General features: G+C 36.4%; 1 protein-coding gene across 5 annotated transcripts in view; it reads left to right on the top strand.

The window, feature by feature from the left end:
- The window catches only part of PLA2G4A (phospholipase A2 group IVA), a 160,003-nt gene that overhangs the window by 109,410 nt on the left and 25,640 nt on the right, over positions 1-24,953 (top strand). For all 5 annotated transcript variants that reach the window (XM_058701814.1, XM_058701816.1, XM_058701815.1 and 2 more), the window contains 6 exons: positions 1,292-1,514; positions 2,373-2,487; positions 8,981-9,118; positions 9,433-9,525; positions 12,972-13,043; positions 20,002-20,244. In XM_058701814.1, coding sequence (XP_058557797.1) covers positions 1,292-1,514; positions 2,373-2,487; positions 8,981-9,118; positions 9,433-9,525; positions 12,972-13,043; positions 20,002-20,244 — 884 coding nt within the window. The remainder of the gene's footprint in view (positions 1-1,291; positions 1,515-2,372; positions 2,488-8,980; positions 9,119-9,432; positions 9,526-12,971; positions 13,044-20,001; positions 20,245-24,953) is intronic.

Here is a 24,953-nt window from a genome sequence, read left to right as displayed (position 1 = left end):
AAGAGATTTAATAAGCCTATCAGGGGAGAAGACACATTTTAAATTCTCATTCTGTTATTAATTGGGGAACTGTGAACATTTATTTAAATTCATCAATCCTCTCTTTCCTCATCTTTAAAATAGAAGAATTGAAAGCATTTCAGGTCTTCAAGGCAATAGCTTATGTACAGTTAACCAGCCCAGGCTTCAGGAAGGGCAGGGACCCAGTAAGGGTCAGGTTCCTCCCCTCCCTGAAGGAAAGATAAACCATTATAGTAGGCATTTCTATTTGAATGTCAAGGAAACAGGAGATTAAACTATGCCCTGTTTTCTCTTTGGTTGGATGAAGGGGTGGAGTATATATTTCTTTCATTATTTTGTTTTCTCAGTTCAGTAGTTCAAAAACTGTGCTTTCCATGTGCTGGGCATTTGCTAGTCATTGAGGCTAGAGAAGATGAATAAACAAAGTTTTCCCAGCAGGAGATCACAAGACTAAGGGAGACAGATAAGTAAAGTCGTACTTAATATTCAGTACGGAGAGCTACAATACTAGAGATATTGGTGCACAGGAAGGAGGGTGGTAACTGAATGTTTATTGTCTAAATATCAAATACCAAGGTAGTATCTACTGATTTCCAGTATTACTAGAAGTGGCCAAATGGCTGGTGGCCAAGAATGTCCATAAGAAAGCATTTACCTTGAAGACTTCTTTCTCTCCAGGATTTCACAATCAGATTTGGATGCCCAGAAATTCTGAGACCTACAATTGGCAAGACTCGGGATTCTACCCAGCTGGCAATGGGCAAAATAAAAACAAAAATACATTTGTTAGGAGAACTAGGCATTCACAATAGTTTAGACAGCACATTTCCTACCTATAGTTAATCATTATGGAAAGTCAAATTACCAGATTACTTGACTGGTATTATATCCAGACAAGTAAGTTCATTTACATGACTTAAATGTGTTGTGTTCATCAGTCTCTGATAGTCTAATAGGAATTACCCATTCCCAGAGGCTAGACGGTGGACAGCCAGTAAGCCCACTAGGGCATCCTCTCCTCTGGACTGGGCTTGGGAAGTCCACTATTTCCTTTGAGACCTCTCTTTTACTTTGCCTTTGTTGTGGACCAGCTCCTTTCTGATTGATACATTCTTTCCTTAAATGGATTAATATCTTTAATCAGATAATTAAGTTAACCAACCATTTCTAACATTCTTTATTTTTCTTATGACAGAGAGCACCTGCCTTCTTTGGAGACTACTATGTGACATCCTTTCTCTTTACTAATCATCTTTTGTCTTCTTTACAGGTACATGTCAACCTTATATTCTCACCCTGATTTTCCAGAGAAAGGGCCAGAGGAGATTAATGAAGAGCTAATGAAAAATGTTAGCCACAACCCCCTTTTACTTCTCACACCACAGAAAGTTAAGAGATACATTGAGTCTCTATGGAAGAAGAAAAGCTCTGGGCAACCTGTCACCTTTACTGACATCTTTGGGATGTTAATTGGAGAAACACTAATTCACAATGTAAGCTATGGCTCAAACTGCAATCCTTTTAATACAAATCGGCCATGTATATCATAATGTTTTAATAAAACAAAATGATACATTTGGTTTTTCTTTTAATTTATTTAAATTCAAGTTAGTTAACATACAGTGTAGTACTGGTTTCAGGAGTAGAATGCAGTGATTCATCATTTCCATATAACATTTTATAAAAGTCACTTGACTCAACTGATTCTATCAACAATGTGTCCTGAGTACACATTGTCCTGCCAGACATAACACTTCTACATTTCCAACTAGTGCTTACTAATTCTTTCTGTGTATCAGTTTTGATGTATAGAGAAGTACTTTTGTATTCTTCAATACACATTTTGACCTCTTACTGTCCACTCCTCCACACCCCAATGGCAGTCTTTTTAAATAAAGGGATGAATACAAGTAGTATTTTAGTGGTAGAGGAAAAACGGAGGTTCCCTAAAGATAGCCAGAAAAGGGAATAAGTCACAGGGAGCAAGACTATTTGACACATGACTACAGTGTGACATTTCATCTGAAGATAAAGTGTGGGAGACAGAGTCTGTGCCAGGGAATCTGGGGTCCAACTGCTTTCTGGGCTTCGTAGCTGCCAAGTTCTTCTTCAGTTCAAATGTAGCCATAATCTTTAAAAGAGTTACGGTTGTTCTTAGAATGAAGATAATAATTACCTCCATAGAGCTTACTTGTTGTCGTTTATTAGGACCCAGAGATTTCTAGAAGAAGGAAGACTGATTTTTATTAGAAAAGTTTCAAGTGTCTTGATTGGAAGTACTATTTTAAATAGTTTTCTCTCTGTATATGTTTCTATATTGAAAACCATTTCTTTATTTCTTCTGTGGACAGAGAATGAACACTACCTTGAGTAGTCTGAAGGAAAAAGTCAATTCTGCACAATGCCCTTTACCCCTTTTCACCTGTCTCCATGTCAAACCTGATGTTTCGGAGCTAATGTTTGCAGGTATGTGATTTCCTCTTTCAAAGCATTTCCAGGAACCTTTGAACTGCGGTTTCTAATGATTTTCGTTAGAGGAAGATCCTAAGCAATTTTAGTTGTCTATTTTAATGTATTTTCGGTAACATAAAAACATTGGAAGATACAAGACAATGTTAAGCTAGATGATTTTCTGGTTGGACAGACTATTCCATGAAACTAATATACATTCCAGTTACTAATATACCTTCATTTAAATTAGTAAAATAAAAAAGAAATTATTAAAAAGTCATGAATATAATCACCTCAGTTTTAGTTACTCATTCCTCAAGGACTTTTAACAAAATAGCATGCTTTTAGGCAATGCATATGCTTTTGCTTACTGCATATATTTTCATTAAATTGGGTAACATGATATATGTTTATCATTCAAAGCACCATTTTCGTCTTTATAATTCAGCATTCAAAAAGTACTAGTCTATGCTTCTGGCAGCTGGCGAACAAAATACCTCATATTGTTAAATCTCACATGTAAATATTTGTTTTCTCTGTGGCTTTGCTTCTTGTTGGGTGCTCTAAAAGTATGTGACATCATACTTGTGGGGGCCTTTGCTGGTCCTAATCTGCAACGTGGTGGCATTTCTGACTGTAGATGGTAGGGTTCATTGTAATTTTAGGAAAAGTACCTCAGTGAAATCAGTCACTCCATGAGCTTAAAAAAGTCATTGTGAATGGAGGGTAATTAACAGATCTGTAGCCAGAATCCTTTGGCAAATTTTACAAGGTCTCACTCTTTTCAACTGACTATTCCCAGGCAAGAATTTTGAATTGTTTATAGAAAGCAGTGCACCTGGAATTCGCTCATTCTAATCTTTATCAGTTAATTGACTAAAACATTCGTCACGCTTATGATTCAGAAATCACTTACTGTATTTATTATCTTATTCAATTTTTACTATAACTCGGGAAGCGAGGTATTTTTAGCTCTGCTTCTTAGAAGCAAAAACAAAACCTCAGAAAAATTAAATGATTTGCACATTGCCGCGTAGAAAGTAAGCAGCAGAGCTGAGGTTTGTTCGCAAAAAGCCCTTGTTCTTTTTATTAAAATAATGGCTTCTCTGGTTACTGACTGTGTAGACGTAGTATGACAGGTGCTAAGCATGAACTCCCAGCCCCCGCCCCCACAGTATATTGCCCCTGTTCTATAAGACCTTATAATCTGTTTGGGAAATCTGCGATAATTGTTAAACAAGTTAAGATACAAGAAAGAAGTTACTGTGCATTGTTCCCTTGACCAAGTTACATGCCTTTTTTAGTCTCAGTTTCCACATCTGTTAAATGAGGATGAGACTCTCATAGTGTTTTCACTAAATAAATGATATAAAGTATGCAAAGTACATAAAAGCAGTGGCAGGCCCAAATTAAGTTTAAGTAAGTCTTAAATGTAGTGCTCTGTGAAAGCTGTATGAGAAATCAGAGGTCTTGGATCTTAATGATAAATAGGATTTGTATATGAGAGGCAAATTTAATTTTCGAATGGGAGGTAAGGCACGCAGTAGGAGTCTGGGATAACCATGGCTCGTCAGCAGCAATTGGGAGCAAGATCTTGAATGTAATGTAGTTCAGAGGGAGAGGTGAAATTTATTCACGTAAGAAAAGTAAGTGCCGGGGCGCCTGGGTGGCGCAGTCGGTTAAGCGTCCGACTTCAGCCAGGTTACGATCTCGCGATCCGTGAGTTCGAGCCTCGCGTCGGGCTCTGGGCTGATGGCTCGGAGCCTGGAGCCTGTTTCCGATTCTGTGTCTCCCTCTCTCTCTGCCCCTCCCCCGTTCATGCTCTGTCTCTTTCTGTCCCAAAAATAAATAAAAAACGTTGAAAAAAAAAAGAAAAAAAAAAGAAAAGTAAGTGCCATGATGAAATTGGTTTGGTTTTGTTTTTGCTTTCCTATAGCTGTTGTTTTTTTGAGGTCCTGGAATATTTGGAGATAGGTTGATAAATCCTCCTAGTAAGCTAGTCAAATCTGTGCATAGCCAAATAAGCCATTTTACCCCACAGCATTATGCTATGGTCAAATAAGCACTAGACTAATTTGGAAGCCTTGTCTTATTTCTGAGCTGAAATACATTAGGTGGGTCATTTAATCTGATTCTTATTTTCCTCGTTATTAAAAAAATGATATTAATAAATATCAGGTTTATATTACACAGCTGTTAAGACAATCACATGAGACAGGCAGAAGACAGAATATCGTAAAAGAGACCTAAAATATAATAGTGCTATTACTATTGTTAAAATTGTGATGACATTTTGACAGTTACCTTTTTTCATTCTTAACTTTGAAGCAGTAGCAATTCTCAATAGAAAATCTCATCGAGATAATTAAAGAACAAGTAATATTTCAGCAAGTGAATATTTTGGATTCATTTAGAATTGGGAAAGGCCGTTTTATGTTCAGTTGGTCATCTTTTGACCTGGATGTGTCTTATTTGGGCCATCTGCCTAACTGTGATACTGGTACCAGGATGAGAGATACACCATTAACCTTCATTGTTAAGCTTCTATGATAAGGAGATTCAAAGCTGTTTCTTCTAACAGAGTTGGACAAAGCCATCAAGCATTAGTTATGTGGATCTTATACCCGATAAGACACTCAAAAGTGTATGTTATGAAGGTTCAAGTAGCTTGGGTTATTGAAGGAAAAAAAAGAGACATGTCTATACTTTATTCTTTTAAAGTTTGCTTAGGTTAAAAGTGAATATTCAAGGGAAAAAGTTGAAATATTATCTGAATAATATTTTTAAAAGCCAACGAGCCAAATTATCTTAGCTTACAGAAGTTTGATCACCTTTATTTCAACAATATTAGAGAATGTTTTTCTTCCCTTTAGAATAGTTTTAAACATTTTCCTCTTTTGAAGATTTTAAACAAACAAACATTCATTGTTTAAACTGTTAAATATTTTTGACTCCTTCACTTAACTAGACTGCTTTCGTTTTCATTTCCATTGGTCAGTAAATTGCATTTATTGAGTACAACTTACCAACATCATGTTAAATTCTTTGAGATACCGTCAGAGTAAAAATATGGCATTTTTCCTCCAGAAAGTTACAATCCCATTAGCAAGACAAAAACAAAACATGAAAAATGAAAGAGCCGTACACATAGAATATTATGATCTGTTTTTTTAGTATATGTGCTGCTGAAGTGAGCACGAATATTATGGTCTATCAAAGTGTGTAGAACTGATCTAAGTGTAAGATATCGTACAGATTTATTACAGTCATACGGACAGCTTTATGAGGTGATGGAGCTCCGATTCCATTTGAACATGGAAAGATCTATCAAGTGGAGGTGAATAGTCCTCTTTGTGTGAAACAGGATGAGAAAATGCTCGGAAAGAGGGTCAAAAATATGTTTTCAAGAGCAATAAAAAGAAACCAGACTTAGTACGAGCCGGTGAAGGGTGATACATTTGGGGAAATTATTAGTGCCAAGTTACAGAAAGATTTGAATTCCAGACAGAAATATTTTTCTTCAGTTATGAAGATAGTAGGAAACATTTAGTGTTTAGGGGTAGGACAATGAAATTATTTAGTGTTTTTGAAAAAAGTATTTTGTTGATTCATATGGGTAGATTAACAAGGAAAGGAACCGGAAGCAGTGCTATCACTGTGCGTTTGTAATAAAGTCCTGGAACTAGGGAGATACTGATAAGAAGAGCAGAAGACGGAGGTGAAAAGCCCAAAGGTTATCAGTGAAAGGTGGTCATGGATTGGTTTGATGTGAGTGAGTAAAAGAGTGGTTTCAATTTTTGAAAAATTTCTTTTTGAGGGCTGTAATAGTGTTGTTTACCAAAAGAGGTAGGCTAGACTGGGAGGAAAGGTGATGAATTCCTTTCCAGGCAAGCATAGTGGGATGCGACGACAGTGTATGTAAGTGTAAATCCACAACAGGAAGTTGGAAAGGAGTAGATGGAGGTATGGGAGAGAAGTTCAAGTTTGAAACATACGAGTCAGCAAAAGAATAATAGTCACGCACAACCATGGTGAGTTCTTGACTAAGGAATAAAGAGCAATCTTACCTTGAGAATGCTTTGATTATGTGTACACAAACCACAGCATTAATAAAGATGAGATTACTCGAGAAGTTATTGTGTTTCAGTACCCAAGATAAGGGGATGAGATTCAGAGATAGGTAATTACTTTTAGTGATACAGAAATTTTCCTAGCAGCCTCTGATTCATTGCTAGTCATATCTCACTAACTCCATGTAAATCATTATAAAGCACATCACTTTATGAAGAAAGGTATATGTGCCACTTGGCTTTGATTTGAAATGAATTATGTGTTCTCATCACAACTGTGATTTCATAACTTACTTCACAGAAGTAGAATGTTATGATCTACCACTGAGTAAACAATAAATATACACCCGCAATCCCTTTTCTAAAACTAGAGATAGATGTTTTGGAATTCAGAACATTTTAGATTTTAAAGTTTAAAAAAAAAAAACAAAACTTGCCGTGTATGGTACATAATAACCCCTGGGGAATCTTATAATCAAATAGAGTGATTTCTGTAATAGAATGTGTCAATATGCATATTTAGTGAGTTAAAAAAAAAATAAGCCATACATCATTCAGGACTGTTTTTTTTCTGCTGAATGAATTCAGGTCAGATTTTACCACCAAATGAATAGCAAAAAACTTTGTGGAGTTTTAAGTTATCTGGATTTTGGTTTGTTTGAATAGATTTTTAATAGTTTCAGAAAGGGGAGTGGATAAAGGAGGGCAGAGGGTTATGGGTTAGGCAAGGGTAGATAATGGTGGAACTTCATAGAGGATGGCCAATGAAAATTGACCTTGAACTAAGGGATAAGAAGGAGCAAGCCTTGTAATTGCATAAGGTAATAGCAAGCATTAAGGCACTGCAGTGTCAGTGAGCTTTCTCTTGAGGAACATTAAGATTTGTGTGGCTCAAGTGGAAAGAGTAAGACCAACATAATGGGAGATTGGTTAGGACATGAGGTCAAGAGGCACTAGCCAGACCATTAAGAAGCCTTGTTGACCGCATTTTTGTGTTCAGTGTAATGGAAAGCCATTGGGAAGCTTTCAGCTGGCATTAGTGTGCTGTGATTTCTATTTTTAAAATTTTGTTCTGGCAACAGATATCAAAAAGATAGCAGGGGAACAGAGAAGGGATGTTTTAGAAGACTACTGGGGAGATCCAGGGAGGAGGGTATGACAGCTTGTACCAGTAGGGTACAAATGGATGGTGATTCATGATGGACAAATGGATAAGCAGCCAGTTTCTAACCTTATCTGATAAGAGAGTCTACAGAACTTGAGTTTTTGTATGTAAGATATAAAGGGGAAAGAACTGTCAAGGATAAAGTATATATAGTGGTACAAATATATGAAAAGTAGTGCCATTTACCAAGAAAAGGAAGACTGAGAGAGAAGCAAGTGTAGGAAATGGGTGTCAGAAATGGGAATTCTTTTTGGATGCATAATTAAACATAGTGATAGCCATGGAAATACATGAAATGTAGTAGTGGCTACCATTTATGGGTGATTAAGATGTGCTATTCCTTCTTCTGAGTTCTCTACATTTTTAAAACATTTTTTAATGTTTATTTATTTTTGAGAGAGAGACAGAGTGTGAGCGGGGGAGGACAGAGAGAGAGGGAGACACAGAATCCGAAGCAGGCTCCAGGCTCTGAGCTGTCTGCACTGAGCTTGATGTGGGGCTCGAACTCACGAACCATGAGATCATGACCAGAGCCGAAGTCAGATGCTTAACAGACTGAGCCACCCAGGCGCCCCTACATTTCTTAACTCATTAGATTTTCACAATTCTACAGTCTCCTGATTTTATTCACATCCTATAGATTAGGGAAGTAAGACGCCAAGAACACAAGTAATCTACCCAAGGTTGCACAGTTAGTAAGAAAAAAATGGGATTTGAACCTGGGACTCTGGCTCCATAGCCTCTACTCCTAGAAATTATACTTTATTGACCCTATTACCATGTATTTCTTAAGACACTCAGCATAAAAACTTTGTGTTATAATCTTGTGAGTTAGAACAATGGTTAATAGGCAAAATTAAGGAAAGATAAAGAAAAGGAAAATATTAGAAAACAATTTCTTCTACTTTCATAGTCTACTTGTGTTATCAGAGTTTAATTTCTTCTATCACCTTCATGGATTTTACATCTGAGTTAGCAGTTTTCTGTTTTCTTTAGAATTATGATGGATTTTATTAAAGATGTCTGAGCTTTTAATGCAAAAGGTATTCAGCTTGTACAAATTTGAAGGGATTTTTTTTTTGTTCTCATTTCAGTAAGTTTTTTCCACTGACTTCTCTACAATGGCATACACATAATAGGCATTTGGTTAAGTTTTAAAAAATATTTTAAATAAATGAAAATAATCAAGGCATTGTTGGAAGTGATCTTTAACAGTGTGCATTTCTGCAGTATTTTCCTACTAATGGATTGTGCCTTTTAAAAATGCTTTCAGATTGGGTTGAATTTAGTCCATATGAGATTGGCATGGCTAAATATGGTACTTTTATGGCTCCTGACTTATTTGGAAGCAAATTTTTTATGGGAACAGTTGTGAAGAAATATGAAGAAAACCCCTTGCATTTCTTAATGGGTAAGTGATCAAAATCTACTCTTTGCCTGACTGGTTTTTTTGTTTTGTTTTTTTTTTTATTTTTGGGACAGAGAGAGACAGAGCATGAACGGGGGAGGGGCAGAGAGAGAGGGAGACACAGAATCGGAAACAGGCTCCAGGCTCCGAGCCATCAGCCCAGAGCCCGACGCGGGGCTCGAACTCACGGACCGCGAGATCGTGACCTGGCTGAAGTCGGACGCTTAACCGACTGCGCCACCCAGGCGCCCCTGTCTGCCTGACTGTTTTAAATCTTGGTGAATTCTAAGTTATTCTTCATTTTTGCTTTATTTTAGGTGTCTGGGGTAGTGCGTTTTCTATATTGTTCAACAGAGTCTTGGGAGTTTCTGGCTCACAAAATAAAGGTTCCACAATGGAGGAAGAACTAGGTATTGTAAAAACATGTTTCTGTTGACCATATTATGCTAAACTGGCAAATTTTAACATGCATGTATAGACAATTAAATCATCATAAAGACTGTAGTTATTCTGAAGTTACCAATAGCTTGGTTAAATCAACCTAAATATTTCCTGGAAATCATATGTATATTACTTCCTAAATATTATCCTGACACTGAGGTTGTGAATTTCATAAAAACTATCAATTCCTAAGAATAATTTTCAACTAGGCATCTCTATTCCTCTTAGTCATTAAATATCTAAACATACTATTTGTTTCCTTTTATCAAATACAGTTAGTTTTTACAACATTAGACTCATCAGCAGTTAAACACAATATGACACCTAAATTCACACTTGCGGGTTTACTTACCTCTAAAATACTAACCCACTAGAATTCTGTTAGCTTCCTATAGCTAAGTCACATCAAGAAGGAGGAAAAAATTATTTCAAATCACATCTAGTAAATGAACACTAATGGTTTTCTTTAAATCTAACTTCCTGTTCCATAATAAGTTAAAATATAATATTTACAAAACTTGAAAAAGTAGACCAACTCATTTGAGGACCAGTGGTTTTCATTCGTTATAAGATTAACGACAGGAACTTTTATGTTTTGTTTGATGAGTAAATTTGACTCAAAGCAAACAAAATGAAACATACCTTCAGTGTCTCCCAAGTGCCGACCCTGTTTCCTTATGGCTACTTTGATTGGCTGTGGGAAGAAACAGTGAATGCTAAATCTGAATTGGGAGTCAGCCCAGCAGGGACTGGGGAAGAGGGTCCTGTAGATTATCCGCACACTAACTACCTACTGTCTCTTCTCTGCCCATGAAATATCACAATCTATGTAAGGATAGAGTTAACAGAATAGCATAAATGGCTTTTTCAACAATCAATTCATTTGAAGAATACTTGGACGTAAAAAGCTTAATGTAGGATTTTTTTTGACAAGCTGCCCTTAGCTTTTCCAGGCAGTGACAGTTGATTCAATTAAGTTTATATGCAAAAAACAAAAAAGAACACAATTGTAACATTAATTAATGCACTACAAATTGGCTTATAAGTAGTGTTATTCATCCTGCAAAATTGAGTTTAGCTATTTGATATGTGTATTATGTTCACAGCAGTTCTCCATGGTCCTTAATTTTTTTATTAAATAGTATCATTTGTATTTTTGAGTAGCTCTTGATAAGTAATAGAGAAGTGATCTTAATGATTGCACTAGAATGAAAGATTTTAAAATAAAAATAAAAACAATAAAGAAAGCACTTTGCCTTCTGTCCTCTGGGCAGCACTCACTTAATAAGCAGTCAGGGTTGGTGGAAGTTTTGAGCCTGCTCCGACCTTAACTTACAGAGCCACGTTCTCTTAAGAGTAACTATAAAGCCGAGTGTATCATGCTGAAATGTTCTGACTTGACTTTTTAAAATGAACATCACAGCGCAGATGGATAAATAGCCACCTAATTTTGCAGAAATCACTAACTCTTCTCAAAATTATGTGAAGATTTCAGAATAAAAGAGGAAAGAAACAGAAGGAGCCCATGTTATAATGCTTGCTTCTCTGAGCTCCTTCTCTGTTGAATGATCCAGATACCTCTAGAGCTTGTTATTTTTTCCTCCGATGGCAGGAAGAGAATAGGACTGAAATAACAGATCCGAAAGTGGGTGAGACAATGGCTGAAGGCCAAGGAAAAGGAGAATGTTTATATTAAACAGTCTTCAGAATATTCTTTGCTGTTGGATGTTTCCTTTGAGGCCAGTGGTTTGGCGGCCTATTTACTTGTCCTCTGTGTCAGACTGTGAGGGGTATTATGTGCTTGTGATCCAGGATGCGTGTTACCTCAGATTAGGTAAGGCTTTCCAGAAATGAGACCAGAGAGGTGACTGAGGGGAATCTGAAGACTCCTGCTGATTCTTTTCATCCACTGGCTGATTAAAGTTTACCTCTTAAAGGGGTGTTCAGAGGTTGTTTCTGTTTTTGCTTTTTCCCCTCTGAAGAATGACATTACGGAAAATTGGACTATAATCCGATAACTCGAAATGAAATTCTTCACATTTTCTCAAGGAATTTTGAATGTGAGCCATCTATGCTTTTGAACAGATGGAGCTACATATCATACCATAGTGATGGACAATAGATACATTCAAATATTAAGCTGTTCATCTCTTGAAAATATCTTTGTAAAATTGAATGATATTTTGGTGAACCATTTTCTTAAAGGAGAGTATCAAGTTGACCGAAAAAAAATGTTTAAAAAAAAAAAAAAGAAAGAAAATTTTGTTCTGCCAAAATATATATAGGACCAAAAACATACCTAATGTATATGACACCCACAGTGGGTCATTTGCTAACACCTCACCCTCTTCTGTACAACAAAACTACTTTCTGTAATACTCATGAAATTAAATGAATAATATTAGTCTGTGAACACTGTCTTTTATTGAATTTCATATGTGCAATCATACCAGTAAAATTAAATAAATCTAAAAAGTTAACCTACTACCTCAAGCATTTAAAACCCTTCCGTTATATACTCTCATTCAGGTATGTGACATTTATGCAGATATAATAAACATACACAGAGTAATATGGGGAAACTATATGTTATACCTATATTTCTCCAAGTTTAAAGCCCCTAAATGATTCTAGAACGGAAAATTAAAAATTTAGAATCAGGGTTTTTTTTAAATAAAAAAAAGTCTATTGACTCATAGAAGGAAAAAAAAAAGTCACTGTTATATAGAAAGTGGTTTCATGTAAGTGTCCGAAGAAAGTTTGATTCTTCTACAAATGATAATAAGGATGGTCTGTGTGTTCTAAAAAAACAATGACTAGTTATTATGCCAGATTTTACTCCTGTCTTTGTTTTAAGGGTATATGGTTTCTAAGTTTTAATTTTCATAACTGCCCTCTTAATATGTTCTGAGAAAGCACAAATTTTTTGACACCAAAAGGCACATTTCAATAAACAATTTTCTGTATTATTGAAAATCAAAAGATACCTTATATTAGTAGCTTTCATTCATTTTGAAGGAACTGTTCTGTAGTCTTCCTATAGATTTTGGCTTTGCCCTGAATTTTCCCTCAGAAACAGCCTTAAACATATTTAATTAAAGAAAATTATATTGTTTTGCTATAACAGGAGCCTCCTATGACCAAGTTATTCTTTCTGTCAGAATTAAGAGAAATAAAGATCCTTTCCTTTAAATCACGAAGGAGTAGTTTTAGACTAATTTTTCCCGTCCCAGGAAATTTGTTTTCCAATGGGAAATTTGAAACTATTGAATTAGGTACTAAATTGATCTAAATTTCCACTAATAAACCTAGTAGATCTCACTTGGTGGTTTTCCTCAGATTACTTCCTTATGATAAGTTTAATTGTGAGCCTTGACACCTGAGATAGTCCAATTGTTTTGTTTTCTTTCCACAGAAAATATTACAGCAGAGCATATTGTGAGTAATGACAGCTCGGATAGCGATGATGAATCACAAGAACCCAAAGGTAAGGGAATTTGCTCTGGCAGAGGTCCATTAGAAAAGAATATGAATGTTGTGTCTGATTGTCTCACTGAGTGCTATCGAATTGCAGCGTTCAGTTCACAGAGAAAATCAATGTTGTATGTGTAATAAAATGTACAACAGAAATATCCCTTATTCTTTTCTTTTTAATAGCTCAAAATGTTATCCATGGGACAAATGGAGAATAAACTAAGACGGTAGAAGTAACAAATTCTAGGTCTGATTAGAGCACCAGGCTTCTTGGCATGAAAATTGTGATATAGGAACATTTTCTAAGTTTATTTATTTATTTTGAGAGAGAGAGAGAGTGCACACAAGCAGGAGAGAGGCAGAGAGAGGGAGAGAGGGAGAGAGAATCCCAAGCAGGCACTGTCAGCACAGAGCCCAGCATGGGGCATAATCCCACAAACCGGGAGATCGCAACCTGAGCCCAGATCAGGAGTTGGACACTTAACCAGCTGAACCACCCAGGCTCCCTCTTATGGGAACATTCTTACATGGCTTTAAAAGTTAAAATTTTGTCTTGAAAATTTTTATTATTGATAAAGTATCATGTGAAAACTTCTTCACACTCCCTGAGCCTTACCCCATTGTCAGCAATCTATCTTTTAGGAAGAGATCGGTGATAAAGTGGGGGAGAATTATCAAGAACTTTTTATTGTGTATGTTATTTCTGAGTGCAAATGAGTTCTTTCACACTTCGACAAGGCAGCTTTGAGCTTGGTGTGGATCAGGACATCAATGATGAAGTCGGGGCAGGGACAAGGTGAGGATCAGGGATATTTGTTGCCAATGTTATGTGGTAAATGGAGTGATTTTTACATTTTATAACAACTGGGTAAACATCCTACAACAGTTTGAATATGATCACCTAGATTTTAGGAGATATTAAGTGCTTTCTTGCTCTAAAGTTCAAGAATTCCTCCAGCCGTGGTGTAGATGTTGGAAGAGCCCGTTTAATCCTTGCTGCAAATCAACATTTTCACGCCTGAGCTGTGACTTACTCATCAGATGAGTTTGTATAACCTAGGAGAAAGGTACCTTCTCTGCAAAATTCAGCAGCTACACAAGCCCACAGCTTGGCTAGCATGTAGTTTCTTGTAACATTTTAAAAAAAATAACCTTTCCCTGGGCAGACAGAACTTTCCACCAGGCACTAGGTTTGACCACTGCTCGGTTTGCACTTCAGTCCCAATTTGCCCACTGTCCGGCTGCTTCATGCAGTCAGTGATTTGCCTCATTACATATAGTAGCCAGGTCCTTAGGCAGGAACCCTGAAAGAACCCTGCACTGGAAAGAACTCAGTCCTAATTCCCTCTCCTTCATAGTTTTAATTTTAATTTTTTTAGTTGTTCAGGTCTTCAGGTCTTTTTATTATTATTATTATTATTATTATTATTATTATTATTTTGAATTTCCTTTTAATGAAGGGAGCTAGCCAGTACAAAGGGAATAGACAGCATATGTCTAACATTTCTAGAACTGATATTGACATAAGGACTATCAGATAGACATAATAATGGCTTGTTAATTATTAAGTAAATTACTATAGATGGTCAGTGCATTTGATCACCCTGGTTACCCTAGGGCTGAGAAGTTCAAAGACCCTTTGAACATGGCTGCTTTGGTTTTAGTACCAGCCTAGTTTGGTGAAGGCTGTTGAGGATTATTTGGGGATTTCTAGTATTAGCTCTTAATATTCATTCTTCCTTTTAAATAAAATGTTTTTACAGTAGTTTTAGATTGACAACAAAATTGAGCGAAAAGAACAGAGAGTTCCCATATACTTCCTGAACCCACACACACACAGAGCCTCCCCCACTATCAACATCCTATATCAGAGTGGTACATTTGTTATAATCCATGAACCTACATTGACACATCATTATCACCCCAAGTCCAAACTTTAGGATTTACTCTTGGTATCATATATTCTGTAGGTTTTCACAAACGTATAATGACATGTATCTACCATTATAGTTTGATGCAGAGTACTTTCACTGCCTTAAACATCCCTCTGTGTTGTTTATTCATCCCTCTACCCCCACCCCACCCCAACCTCTGGCAACCACTCATATTTTTACTATCTTCATAGTTTTGCTTTTTCCAGAATGTCATATTGTTGGAATCGTACAGAGTATAGCCTTTTCATATTGACTTCTTTCACTTAGTAATATGCATTTTAATTTCCTCCATGTCTTTTCATGGCTTGAGAGCTCTTTTTTGTTTGTTTTGGTTTTGTTTTGATTTGTTTGTAGCACTAACATTCCATTGTCTGGATGTACCAGTTTATCCATTCACCTATTGAAGGGCATCTTATTTTCTTCCAATTTTTGACAAATATGAATAAAGCTGCTACAAATGCTCATGTTCAAATTTTGTGTAGATATGTTTTCAACTCCTTTGGGTAAAAACCAAGAAACATGATTGCTAGATCATGTGATGGGCATATAATTTAGTTTTGTAGAAACTTCCAGGGGTGCCTGGGTGGCTCAGTTGATTGGGCATCTGACTCTTGATCTCAGCTCAGGTCCTTTTTTTGTTTTTTGGGGTTTTTTTTTTGTATTTTTTTTTAAATTAAATTCGAGTTAGTTAACACACAATGTAGTATTGGTTTCAGGAGTAGAGCCCAGTGATTCATGACTTACATATAACACCCAGTGCTCATCTCAACAAGTGCCCTCCTTCCTTAATGCTCATCTCTAATTTAGCCCATCCTGCCATCCACCTCCCCTCCAGCAACCCTCAGTTTGTTCTCTGAACTTAAGAGTCTCTTATATATTCTACACAATATTCTATTGTGTATATATGCACACACACAATAGAATATCACTCAGCGATCAAAAAGAATGAAATCTTGCCATTCGCAATGATGTGGATGGAGCTAGAATGTATTGTGCTAAGCAAAATAAGTCAGTGAGAGAGAATTTCACTCATATGTGGACTTAAGAAACAAAACAGATGAACATATGAGAGCGGCTGGAAAGAGAGAGGGAAATAAACCGTGAGAAACTCTTAATGATAGAGGACAAACTGTGAGTTGATGGAGGCAGTTGGGTGGGAGATGGACTAGCCGGGTGATATGACGGGTATTTAGGATTGTGGGTGTTGCATGTAAATGATGAATCACTGAATTCTATTTCTGAAACCAGTGTTGTACTGTATGTTAACTAACTAGAATTTAAATAAAATTTTGAAAAGACAAAAAAAAGAGTCTCTTATGGTTTGCCTTCCTCTGTTTTTATCTTATTTTTCCTTCTCTTCCCCTATGTTCATCTGTTTTGTTTCTTTTTTTTTTTAATTTTTTTAACGTTTATTTATTTTTGAGAAGAGAGAGAGCATGAGCGGGAGAGGAGAGAGAAAGAGGGAGACACAGAATCTGAAACAGGCTCCAGGCTCTGAACTATCAGTACAGAGCCCGACATGGGGCTCGAACTCATGGACCGTGAGATCATGACCTGAGCCAAAGTCGGATGCTTAACTGACTGAGCCACTCAGGTGCCCCATCTGTTTTGTTTCTTAAAGTCCACATATGAGTGAAATCATATGATATTTGTCTTTCTCTGACTGGCTTATTTCACTGAGCATAATATATTCTAGTTCCACCCAGGTTGTTGCAAATGGCAAGATTTTGTTCTTTTTGATCACCGAGTAACATTCCATTGTGTGTGTATGTATATGTATACACATATCACATCCTCTTTATCCATTCATCAGTCGATGGACATTTGGGTTCTTTCTGTTATTTGGCTATTGTTGATAGTGCTGCTATAAACATTGGGATGCATATGCCCTTTCAAATCAGCATTATTTTATGCTTTGGATAAATACCTAGTAGTGCAATTTCTGGGTCATGGGGTAGTTCTACTTTTAATTTTTTGAGGAATCGCCATACTGTTTTCCAGAGTGGCTGCACTAGTTTGCATTCCCACCAACAGTGCAAAAATCAGTGATCTCGGCTCAAGTCTTGATCTCACCTCCAGTCATGATCTCAGGGTTGTGAGTTTGAGCCCCACATTGGGCTCTGTGTTGGATGTGAAGGCTACTAAGAAAGAAAGGAAGGAAGGAAGGAAGGAAGGAAGGAAGGAAGGAAGGAAGGAAGGAAGGAAGGAAGGAAGGAAGAGAGAGAAAGAAACCTCCCAAGTGGCTGTAGTGATTTGCATTCCCATGAGCATGTACAAGTGTTCCTGTTGCTTCATATCCTCACCAGCATTCAGTAATGCCAGTGTTTACAATTTGCACATTTCTAATAGATGTGTAGTGTTATCTCATTGTTGCTTAATTTGTATTTCCCTGATGACATATGATGTGGAGCATCTTTTCATGTGCTTACTTGCCATTTCTGTGTCTTCTTTGGTGAGGTGTCTGTTACTCATTTTTTAAATTGGGATGTTTGTTTTCTTATTTTGAATTTTAAGAGTTCTTTGTACATTTTGGATAACAGTCCTTTCTTAGATATCTTCTGCAAATATTTTCCCCCAGTCCGTGTCTTGTCTTCTCATTGTCTTGAAGCTTCTTCATTTTTCGTCTTATGATTTTGAGCAGGGTCTTCAGGGATTTTCAACTTTGGTTTCTTCAAATCTATACTGGCATCATTTTACTTGCTGTCATAGAATTGTTATAATTATCAAATTGCAAATGCATACAAAGGACTTTAAGTTGTAAAAGACTATGCAAATAGAAATGTGCTTAGTATTCTAACTAAAAAAACAGTAGATTATCATTTATATGTTGAAGCCTGGGTTTGTCCCACAAATGATGCCATTTCTAAATGTCTCATAAGGACAGTAGATTTTCTAGTGCAGAGTGTTTATTTAATAATAGCAATAATGATGATGATGATGATGGTAATTATGATGGTGCAAAAGAAGGAAGAGGAGGAGAAGGAAGGAAAGAGGAAGAAGGAGAAAAAGAGAGGGAGGTGGAGGAGGAGGAGGAAGCTACAAATTACTGATTATCTTATTCATATCCTGTGTAACTGAAGATATAAATCATTCACTTTATTATTTATTTATTTATTTATGTATTTATTTATTTATTTTTGAGAGAGAGTGCATGTGAGTGGGGGAGAGGAGCAAAGGGGGAGAGAGAGATGGAATTTTAAGCAGGCTCCACTCTCAGTGCAGAGTCCAGTATGGGGCTCAATCCCATGACTCTGGTATCATGACAGGAGTCAAAATAGAGAGTGGGACACTCAACTGACTGGGCCCCTGGGCACCTCTAAATCATTCATTTTATTTGTTTTAATGATTATTTACTTATTTTGAGGGAGAGAGAGAGAGCGCATGCATGAGCAGGGGAGGGGTAGAGAGAGGGGTCGGGGGGGAGAGAGAATCCCAAGCAGGCTCCATGCTGTCAGCACAGAGCCCAGTGTGAGGCTCAAATTCATGAATCATGAGTCAGATGCCTAACTGACTGAACCACCCAGGCACCACTAAATCATTCACTTTAAAGCCTAATTTGTTCTCATGAAAGATTTTCTTTGTCATATTTGGCTTTAGAGAAGTGTGAAAGTAGGAAAATGTATATGTTTTTTGTATGTAGCCATCTGAATTCGTTCCTGAAAGAAATATCCATTCATTTACTTAGCTTAGTTAAGCAAATCTTTATGAGGATAAAAATCAGTATTTATTATGGTTTTCTGTATGTTTAATTAACATTTACTAGAAATTATGAAGTTTGAACATAGACTTTTTTTCTCAAATACATACACATACAGTTTTACATATTGCATATAAAGAGAGTTCCCAGAAATCTGAACAGAGGGATGTAGGCAGGTGGGGTTATACTTGACCACAGTTTTCTTTGATTTGGATTGTGAATGAATCATATCAATGATAATGATTATGCAGCTGCTGCTGTCACCACAACTATCTCTTCTACTAACTAATGTTTGTTAAGCATTTAATATGGGCCATGCACTTTTCTAAGAGATTTACACAAATGCACTATCTCAGTCTTCACAACAGCCCTGTGGGGTTTACTGATGAGGAAATGAAGGCTGAAAAGAGTTAACTAGTTAAGCAGCGGAGAGAGGATTGAAATCCAGGCAATCTGATTCTGGAGCCAATGTTCTAAACATGGCTTCCCAAGTAACGGTGATATGTGTGTAGGTTTGAAGGAAGAAGTCATTTAAGACTGCTTCTTTTGGAAAGTTGCTGAATTGTAAGACATTTTAAAGCACATGTTTAAATTACATGGCTTTAAATTCCATACTTTACAAGCAAGGATGAAATGACTATTTATAGAGTGTTTATTGAGCAGCAAATATGCGTGTTGAATCCTTCAGGTGCCTCTTCTCAGTTTGCATGATTTCTGGATGTTTACTAAACAGGATACAGAACGCAACTTAAGTAATGAGGAGGAGAGGATTATCTACTGTGGAATTTCCCTCTGTGTGTGTGTGTGTGTGTGTGTGTGTGTGTGTGTGTAGCCAAGAGAAAAGGAAGAAAAGGACTAGGGAAGGACAGAAAGGGGAAAGTAGCAGTTTGCCTGAAAACCTAAGCATAGACCAAGTAACACATTAAGAATATAACCTCTAACTGACTATAGGTAAAGGATAAAGTAAGAAAAATTTAAGAACAAAAATTATTAACTGAAATATTTTACTGCATTAATTTATACAAATAAATGCTTGTTAAATCAAAAGCCATAGAGCTTCGCTCTTAATTTTTTTTTATTTTTTAAGTTTATTTATTTATTTTGAGAGAGAGAAAGCACACAAGCTGGGGCGGGGCAGAGGGAAGGAAAGAGCCCCAATGTGGGGCTCGAACTCACACACTGTGAGATCATGACCTGAGCTGAGATCAAGAGTCAGATGCTTAATCGACTGCGCCACCCAAGCGCCCCTAGCTTTGCTGTTAATTTTAACGTTCAGTTGCCCAAAGATTTTTTCAGTGGATTTGGGAATCTACACAATGTTTTTTTTTCTTTTTCCTTAGGCACTGAAAATGAAGATGCTAAAAGGGAATATCAAAATGATAACCAAGCAAGTTGGGTCCATCGTATGTTAATGGCTTTGGTGAGTGATTCAGCTTTATTCAATACCAGAGAAGGACGTGCTGGGAAGGTACACAACTTCATGTTGGGCTTGAATCTCAATACATCCTATCCAATATCTCCTCTGAAAGACTTTACCACACAGGAATCGTTGGATGAAGATGAATTGGATACAGCTGTTGCAGGTAAGCACACAACACAAAATCCATGTGTTTGTTTCTCCTAATTCAGGAGATCTGTATTCCTTTCTAGGGGGAAGAAGCCTTTTGATCATATTCAATATTTATTCACATATACTCAATTACAGCTACATCCATGTAATGTGTGAAGGGCTTCAGATTACTGTTTTTTAGAAGAAGAACATCCATTGGACAGGAAAGGGCATAGTTATTTCAGCATAGAAAATTTTCATTGAAACATTGAGGAGGGATCTTAGATCCTCTCTGTAGTGGACAAGGTTCACTCAGAAAACAGGAAACCCTCTCCCTTGTTTAATTGAGAGGGGTTTAAAGTAGGGAAGTAGGTGTTTACAAAATTGCTCCAAGGCTTGGAAGAGCAAGCTCCAGACTGAGCTTCTAGAAATGATTCCAAAAACACTTTAGAATCACCCCCAATAAACGCCCACACAACTGTGCTTGGCAGTAGAAATGGCAGAAATGTATCCTCTGTCTCATTTCCTCCTTTGAATCTCATGTGGGTTTTTCTCCTTGGCAAAGGACAGGTCTCAGCAGAACCAGTGCTGGAAGGGATTCTGGTAAATGGGGTCCTTAGTTGGCCATCTGCTGCCACACAGTAATGCATGCAGCCCAAGTGCGTGAAATAGAGTTGAGTTCACCAGTCTCAGTGACCATCAGGCTACTGAGTGTGTCCCTCCAGTTCTCAGAAAGGTTAGGTAGCTTTCTTAAGGCCAGCTGGTCAGAACCCACTCACTGGGCCAAATTCCAAAGAATAATTCCCTTTATTCTTCAGTTCATTTCATGTTTCAAATTAAAAGTTAAATTTGCCTTGGTGACTAATCAATTCATAATAATCTTTCTTATAATGATTCTGTCATCTTAAATCTTTCTACTACATCACACCATCATTTTTTCTGTTAACTGCCCAAATGTATTTCCCACTCATTTCTGCCTAAGGGCATCAAGAGGAAGCTTTAGAAACTTAAGCGGAATTTTTCCAAAAACCTTTCTTCTACTCTTTGGTTAAGCATCATGCCTATAAAATATTTGTGAAAATTAGGGCATGACTTTAGGTTTGGTGGTGTTTCTCATAGGGCTGTTTCCATTTGTTGCTTGAGCTTAAGGGAAATTGCAAAAGCAGAAGTTTCCCTTGTTTAAACAAGAGGAGTAGAAACTCACTATACTTTGCATTATGTTTATGGCATCCAAGTCTAGGATGTGAAGTATGGTATGATTATATACCTGCAATCCAAACCCTTTCATATATTAGCAATGATAAAAGTCTATTTGTGATAAAATCAATATCCCATTTGAAAATTCATCCAAAATTAAAAAAAAAACACTTGACCATTTATCAGTGACATTACTTGTCTTGTGGCACATGATTATACTTACTGCCGTTATAATCCCCATTCTCAAAGATCATTTAGAATTAGGAAGAATCTTTAGTTATATTCCACTATAGAAAAGGGAGATCAAAGAAAATCGTTCCCATTTTCCAAAATTTATCAGCTGAGCTAGAATGGGGTCACAGAACTCAGCATTGCTCAAAAGCTCTTCCTTTCTGCTACACTCCATGTCTCTGTTAGTCATTGTTTTGCTGATGTAAAATGGAAGTTTCCTTTCTGTGTACTATATTACATCTGTTTTATGTTATTACTTTGATTGCGTTTACCCAGCATAGCTCTGTGGTTTGCACAGCATGAATTCTTCACACTGCATTTTAACAACTTCCTGGTAGTTTTGCAATATTTTATGTAGGTTCAGAGGCATTAGGGTTGCTAGATCAAATACAGCAGGCCTAGTTAAATTTGAAATTCAAATTATATATTACACATATAATATATATATATTGTATATATTATATATATAATACACACACACACACACACATATGTAAATATGGCCCCTACAACATTTGGGACATACTTGTCCTAAAAAATTATTTGTTGTTTGTTTGAAATTCAAATTTAACGGCATCTTGTATTTTTAGTAGATAAATTTGGTAACCTTAGGAAATGCGCGGCTTTTGTTATTTTTCACCTTCTTTCAAATTGTTCTTCATTTTCATCTTCTTTCTTTCCTTTGTTCAGGCATTTACACAGTATTTGCAGAGCACTTGCAATATGTTTGGTTCTGGAGACCCAGTGCTCAACAAGACAAATGTAATTCTCACCCTCATAAAAATTAAAATCATTTTTTGACCTTTCCTTAAAGTTTTGATTCATAGGAGGGATTTATATACTCTAGTTAAGAATAATAGAAAAGTAGAGTAAAACTGAAACCCAGCAACCCTGATTCTGGTGGAACTGTGGGACACAGTCCTCACTTCTCTCCGTAGTGCTTGGAGAACAGAGTTGTACATCACCTTATCTGACTCCTTTCTTTATTGGGTGCTCTTTGGGGGAAGTCTCATGGTTGGTTCTCATAAAGTAAAATGAGGAAGCAGAAAAATAAATCGTCTCAAAATATGGTATTACATTGACTAACCATTCTTTTGTTGGCCTGTTTTGGAATGTTTTAACTGAAAATTGTTTTAAGTTAATGATCTTTGGAAGGAACTTTAAATTTATTTCTTTGTGTTATATCTCATAAAAACTCTATTTCACTGACTTTATATTTATCCAGTTGAGAAAATGTATACGGCCTATTGATTTTAGTCAAGAAGCCAGTCGGGTCAGTGATGAGCTCGTTCAAATCTATAATTCACAGATTAACGTTGCTAAAAAATGACTGCAGTTTAGACTGGATTTGCTAAATCGATTAGTGCTTTTTCAGACAGCTCCTTACTAAGGTAGACCCTGTTTATCTCCTGATTATTTCCAAGCTTTAGACTAACTATGTCTGTGGAGCTTAAAGTTAAAAGATGTATCATAAACTATAATCATCAACTATAATCATCTTGGTTCATAAAGTCTTCATAATGAACCAACTATAATCAGCTTGGTTCATAAAGTCTTCGTTAAAAGTTCTATTTATTATACACTTTAAAATACCATATCTTAATTAAAACATTCACCAAATTTCTTTCTTTTATTTTTGTACCCCACCCCTATGCAAAAAAAAAAAAAAACCCACAGATTTTAGGAAAACCTTACATTTTGGTTTACCTATGATGATTTTGTTTTCACAGATTAAAATTTGAGTATCTTAAAATTAAAACAATCTCTTAACCTAAAATGAGAAAAAAAAATAGTGCAGTTTTTGTGCCTATTACCTCACCTTGCAGACAATCTTTTGAAAATAAGAGAAGGTGGATTCCTCTCATTTGTTTACTTCAGAATCATTGTATACCTTTAGAACCTAATTTTGGAGAAGCTGCCCATTAATTACATAACTTCTTTCCTGTTTACTTTTGTGTTTATGTTATTCACTGTGACACATACCATCTGGAATAAAAAATCGAGGCATGAGTTAATTTAGGCCAGAGTTCAATACACAAACAGCCAAACATTTTGGTACATCATAAATTGAATCTGTGTGATGTGTTTATAAAATTACCGTTGCAGATACCTGGAGATACAGTATCTGCAGATACAGCTGAACTGCTTTAAGGAGGTGGTACGTAATTATAGAACCCAGCATGTTTCCATACCTATCAAAAAACCTGATTAACTCACTTACAGGTTTAGAAACCATGTGGGCTTTAAACTATGGGAGGATATTCCTCCGTAGTGGTATTCATCAAACTCTCTATGACATTCTAGTGGATATCACACAATAAATTGGGTTCAAATTCAAATAAATTTGGGAAAACTAACAGCTCCATCCCCTTTTCACAATGCAGTGGGATACTCTAATGAATTTAAGCAGACTGGCTTACTTAATGTGCCTCAAGTATAGGACTTGAAAAGCAAACTGGCTTCCATTTGAATCCTGGGTGTGCCATTTATTAGCTGGACAGTCTTGGGCCCTTACTTAGCATAAGTCTCAGTTAACAATGGTAGAAAAGTGGAACCAAACTAAAAACCGACAGCCCTGATCCTGACGGAACCGTAGGGCAGTGAGGTTGCAGCAATCCTCACAGTTTATTCCTTATAAAATAGAAATAATAGCTTACTTATAAAATAGAAGTAATAGTGATATCTATCTTAGAGACTTACTGTGAGGATTAAATAGCATCTTCATTAAAAAGAGCAGTTAGCCCAAGGCAAACACAATAACTGGCTATTACTTTAAGCTGTTGAAATCCTATTTCTCAAGCCCATTTGATCATGGAACTCTTATTTTGTGTAAAGAACATCTGTTAATATCTTGCAAAACTATGTTGTTTGCAACACAAGTAGGAAACACTACTTCCTGTCAGTTTATTTGGAAGGGTGGAAATACGGTGTTTAGTTATGTGCCACAGCTGGGAATTGGTGCACATAATGATTTGTCTCTCAGGTGTTATCTTGGATATAAAAGAGGAAGAGGGACACTACCAGTTTTATGATGAGAGGGAGCAAACCAAACGGAATATGAGAGAAATGGTCTGTTTTTGTAATCTTTTAGCTAAGATTTTAAAAAGCACTATTTATGAAGCCAAAGAAAGATATTTGTGATATCATTTTACTTTATCGTATTAGGGGAAAATCACTGCAGTGTAAAAAAAATACTGCCACTAATATGTTTTTAAAACTTTTGTGTTTACCTCTAATGAAATACACATATTAATGTGGTTTTAATGATTGACAGATGCATGTGTAGGTAGCCTCTCTATATTTTAATTATTGCTT

This window comes from Neofelis nebulosa, chromosome 15, assembly GCF_028018385.1.
Source record: "Neofelis nebulosa isolate mNeoNeb1 chromosome 15, mNeoNeb1.pri, whole genome shotgun sequence".
In the NCBI taxonomy this organism is placed as follows: Eukaryota; Metazoa; Chordata; class Mammalia; order Carnivora; family Felidae; genus Neofelis; species Neofelis nebulosa.
Note: the sequence above shows the minus strand (reverse complement) of the source record. Positions and strands in the feature narration are given on the sequence as shown.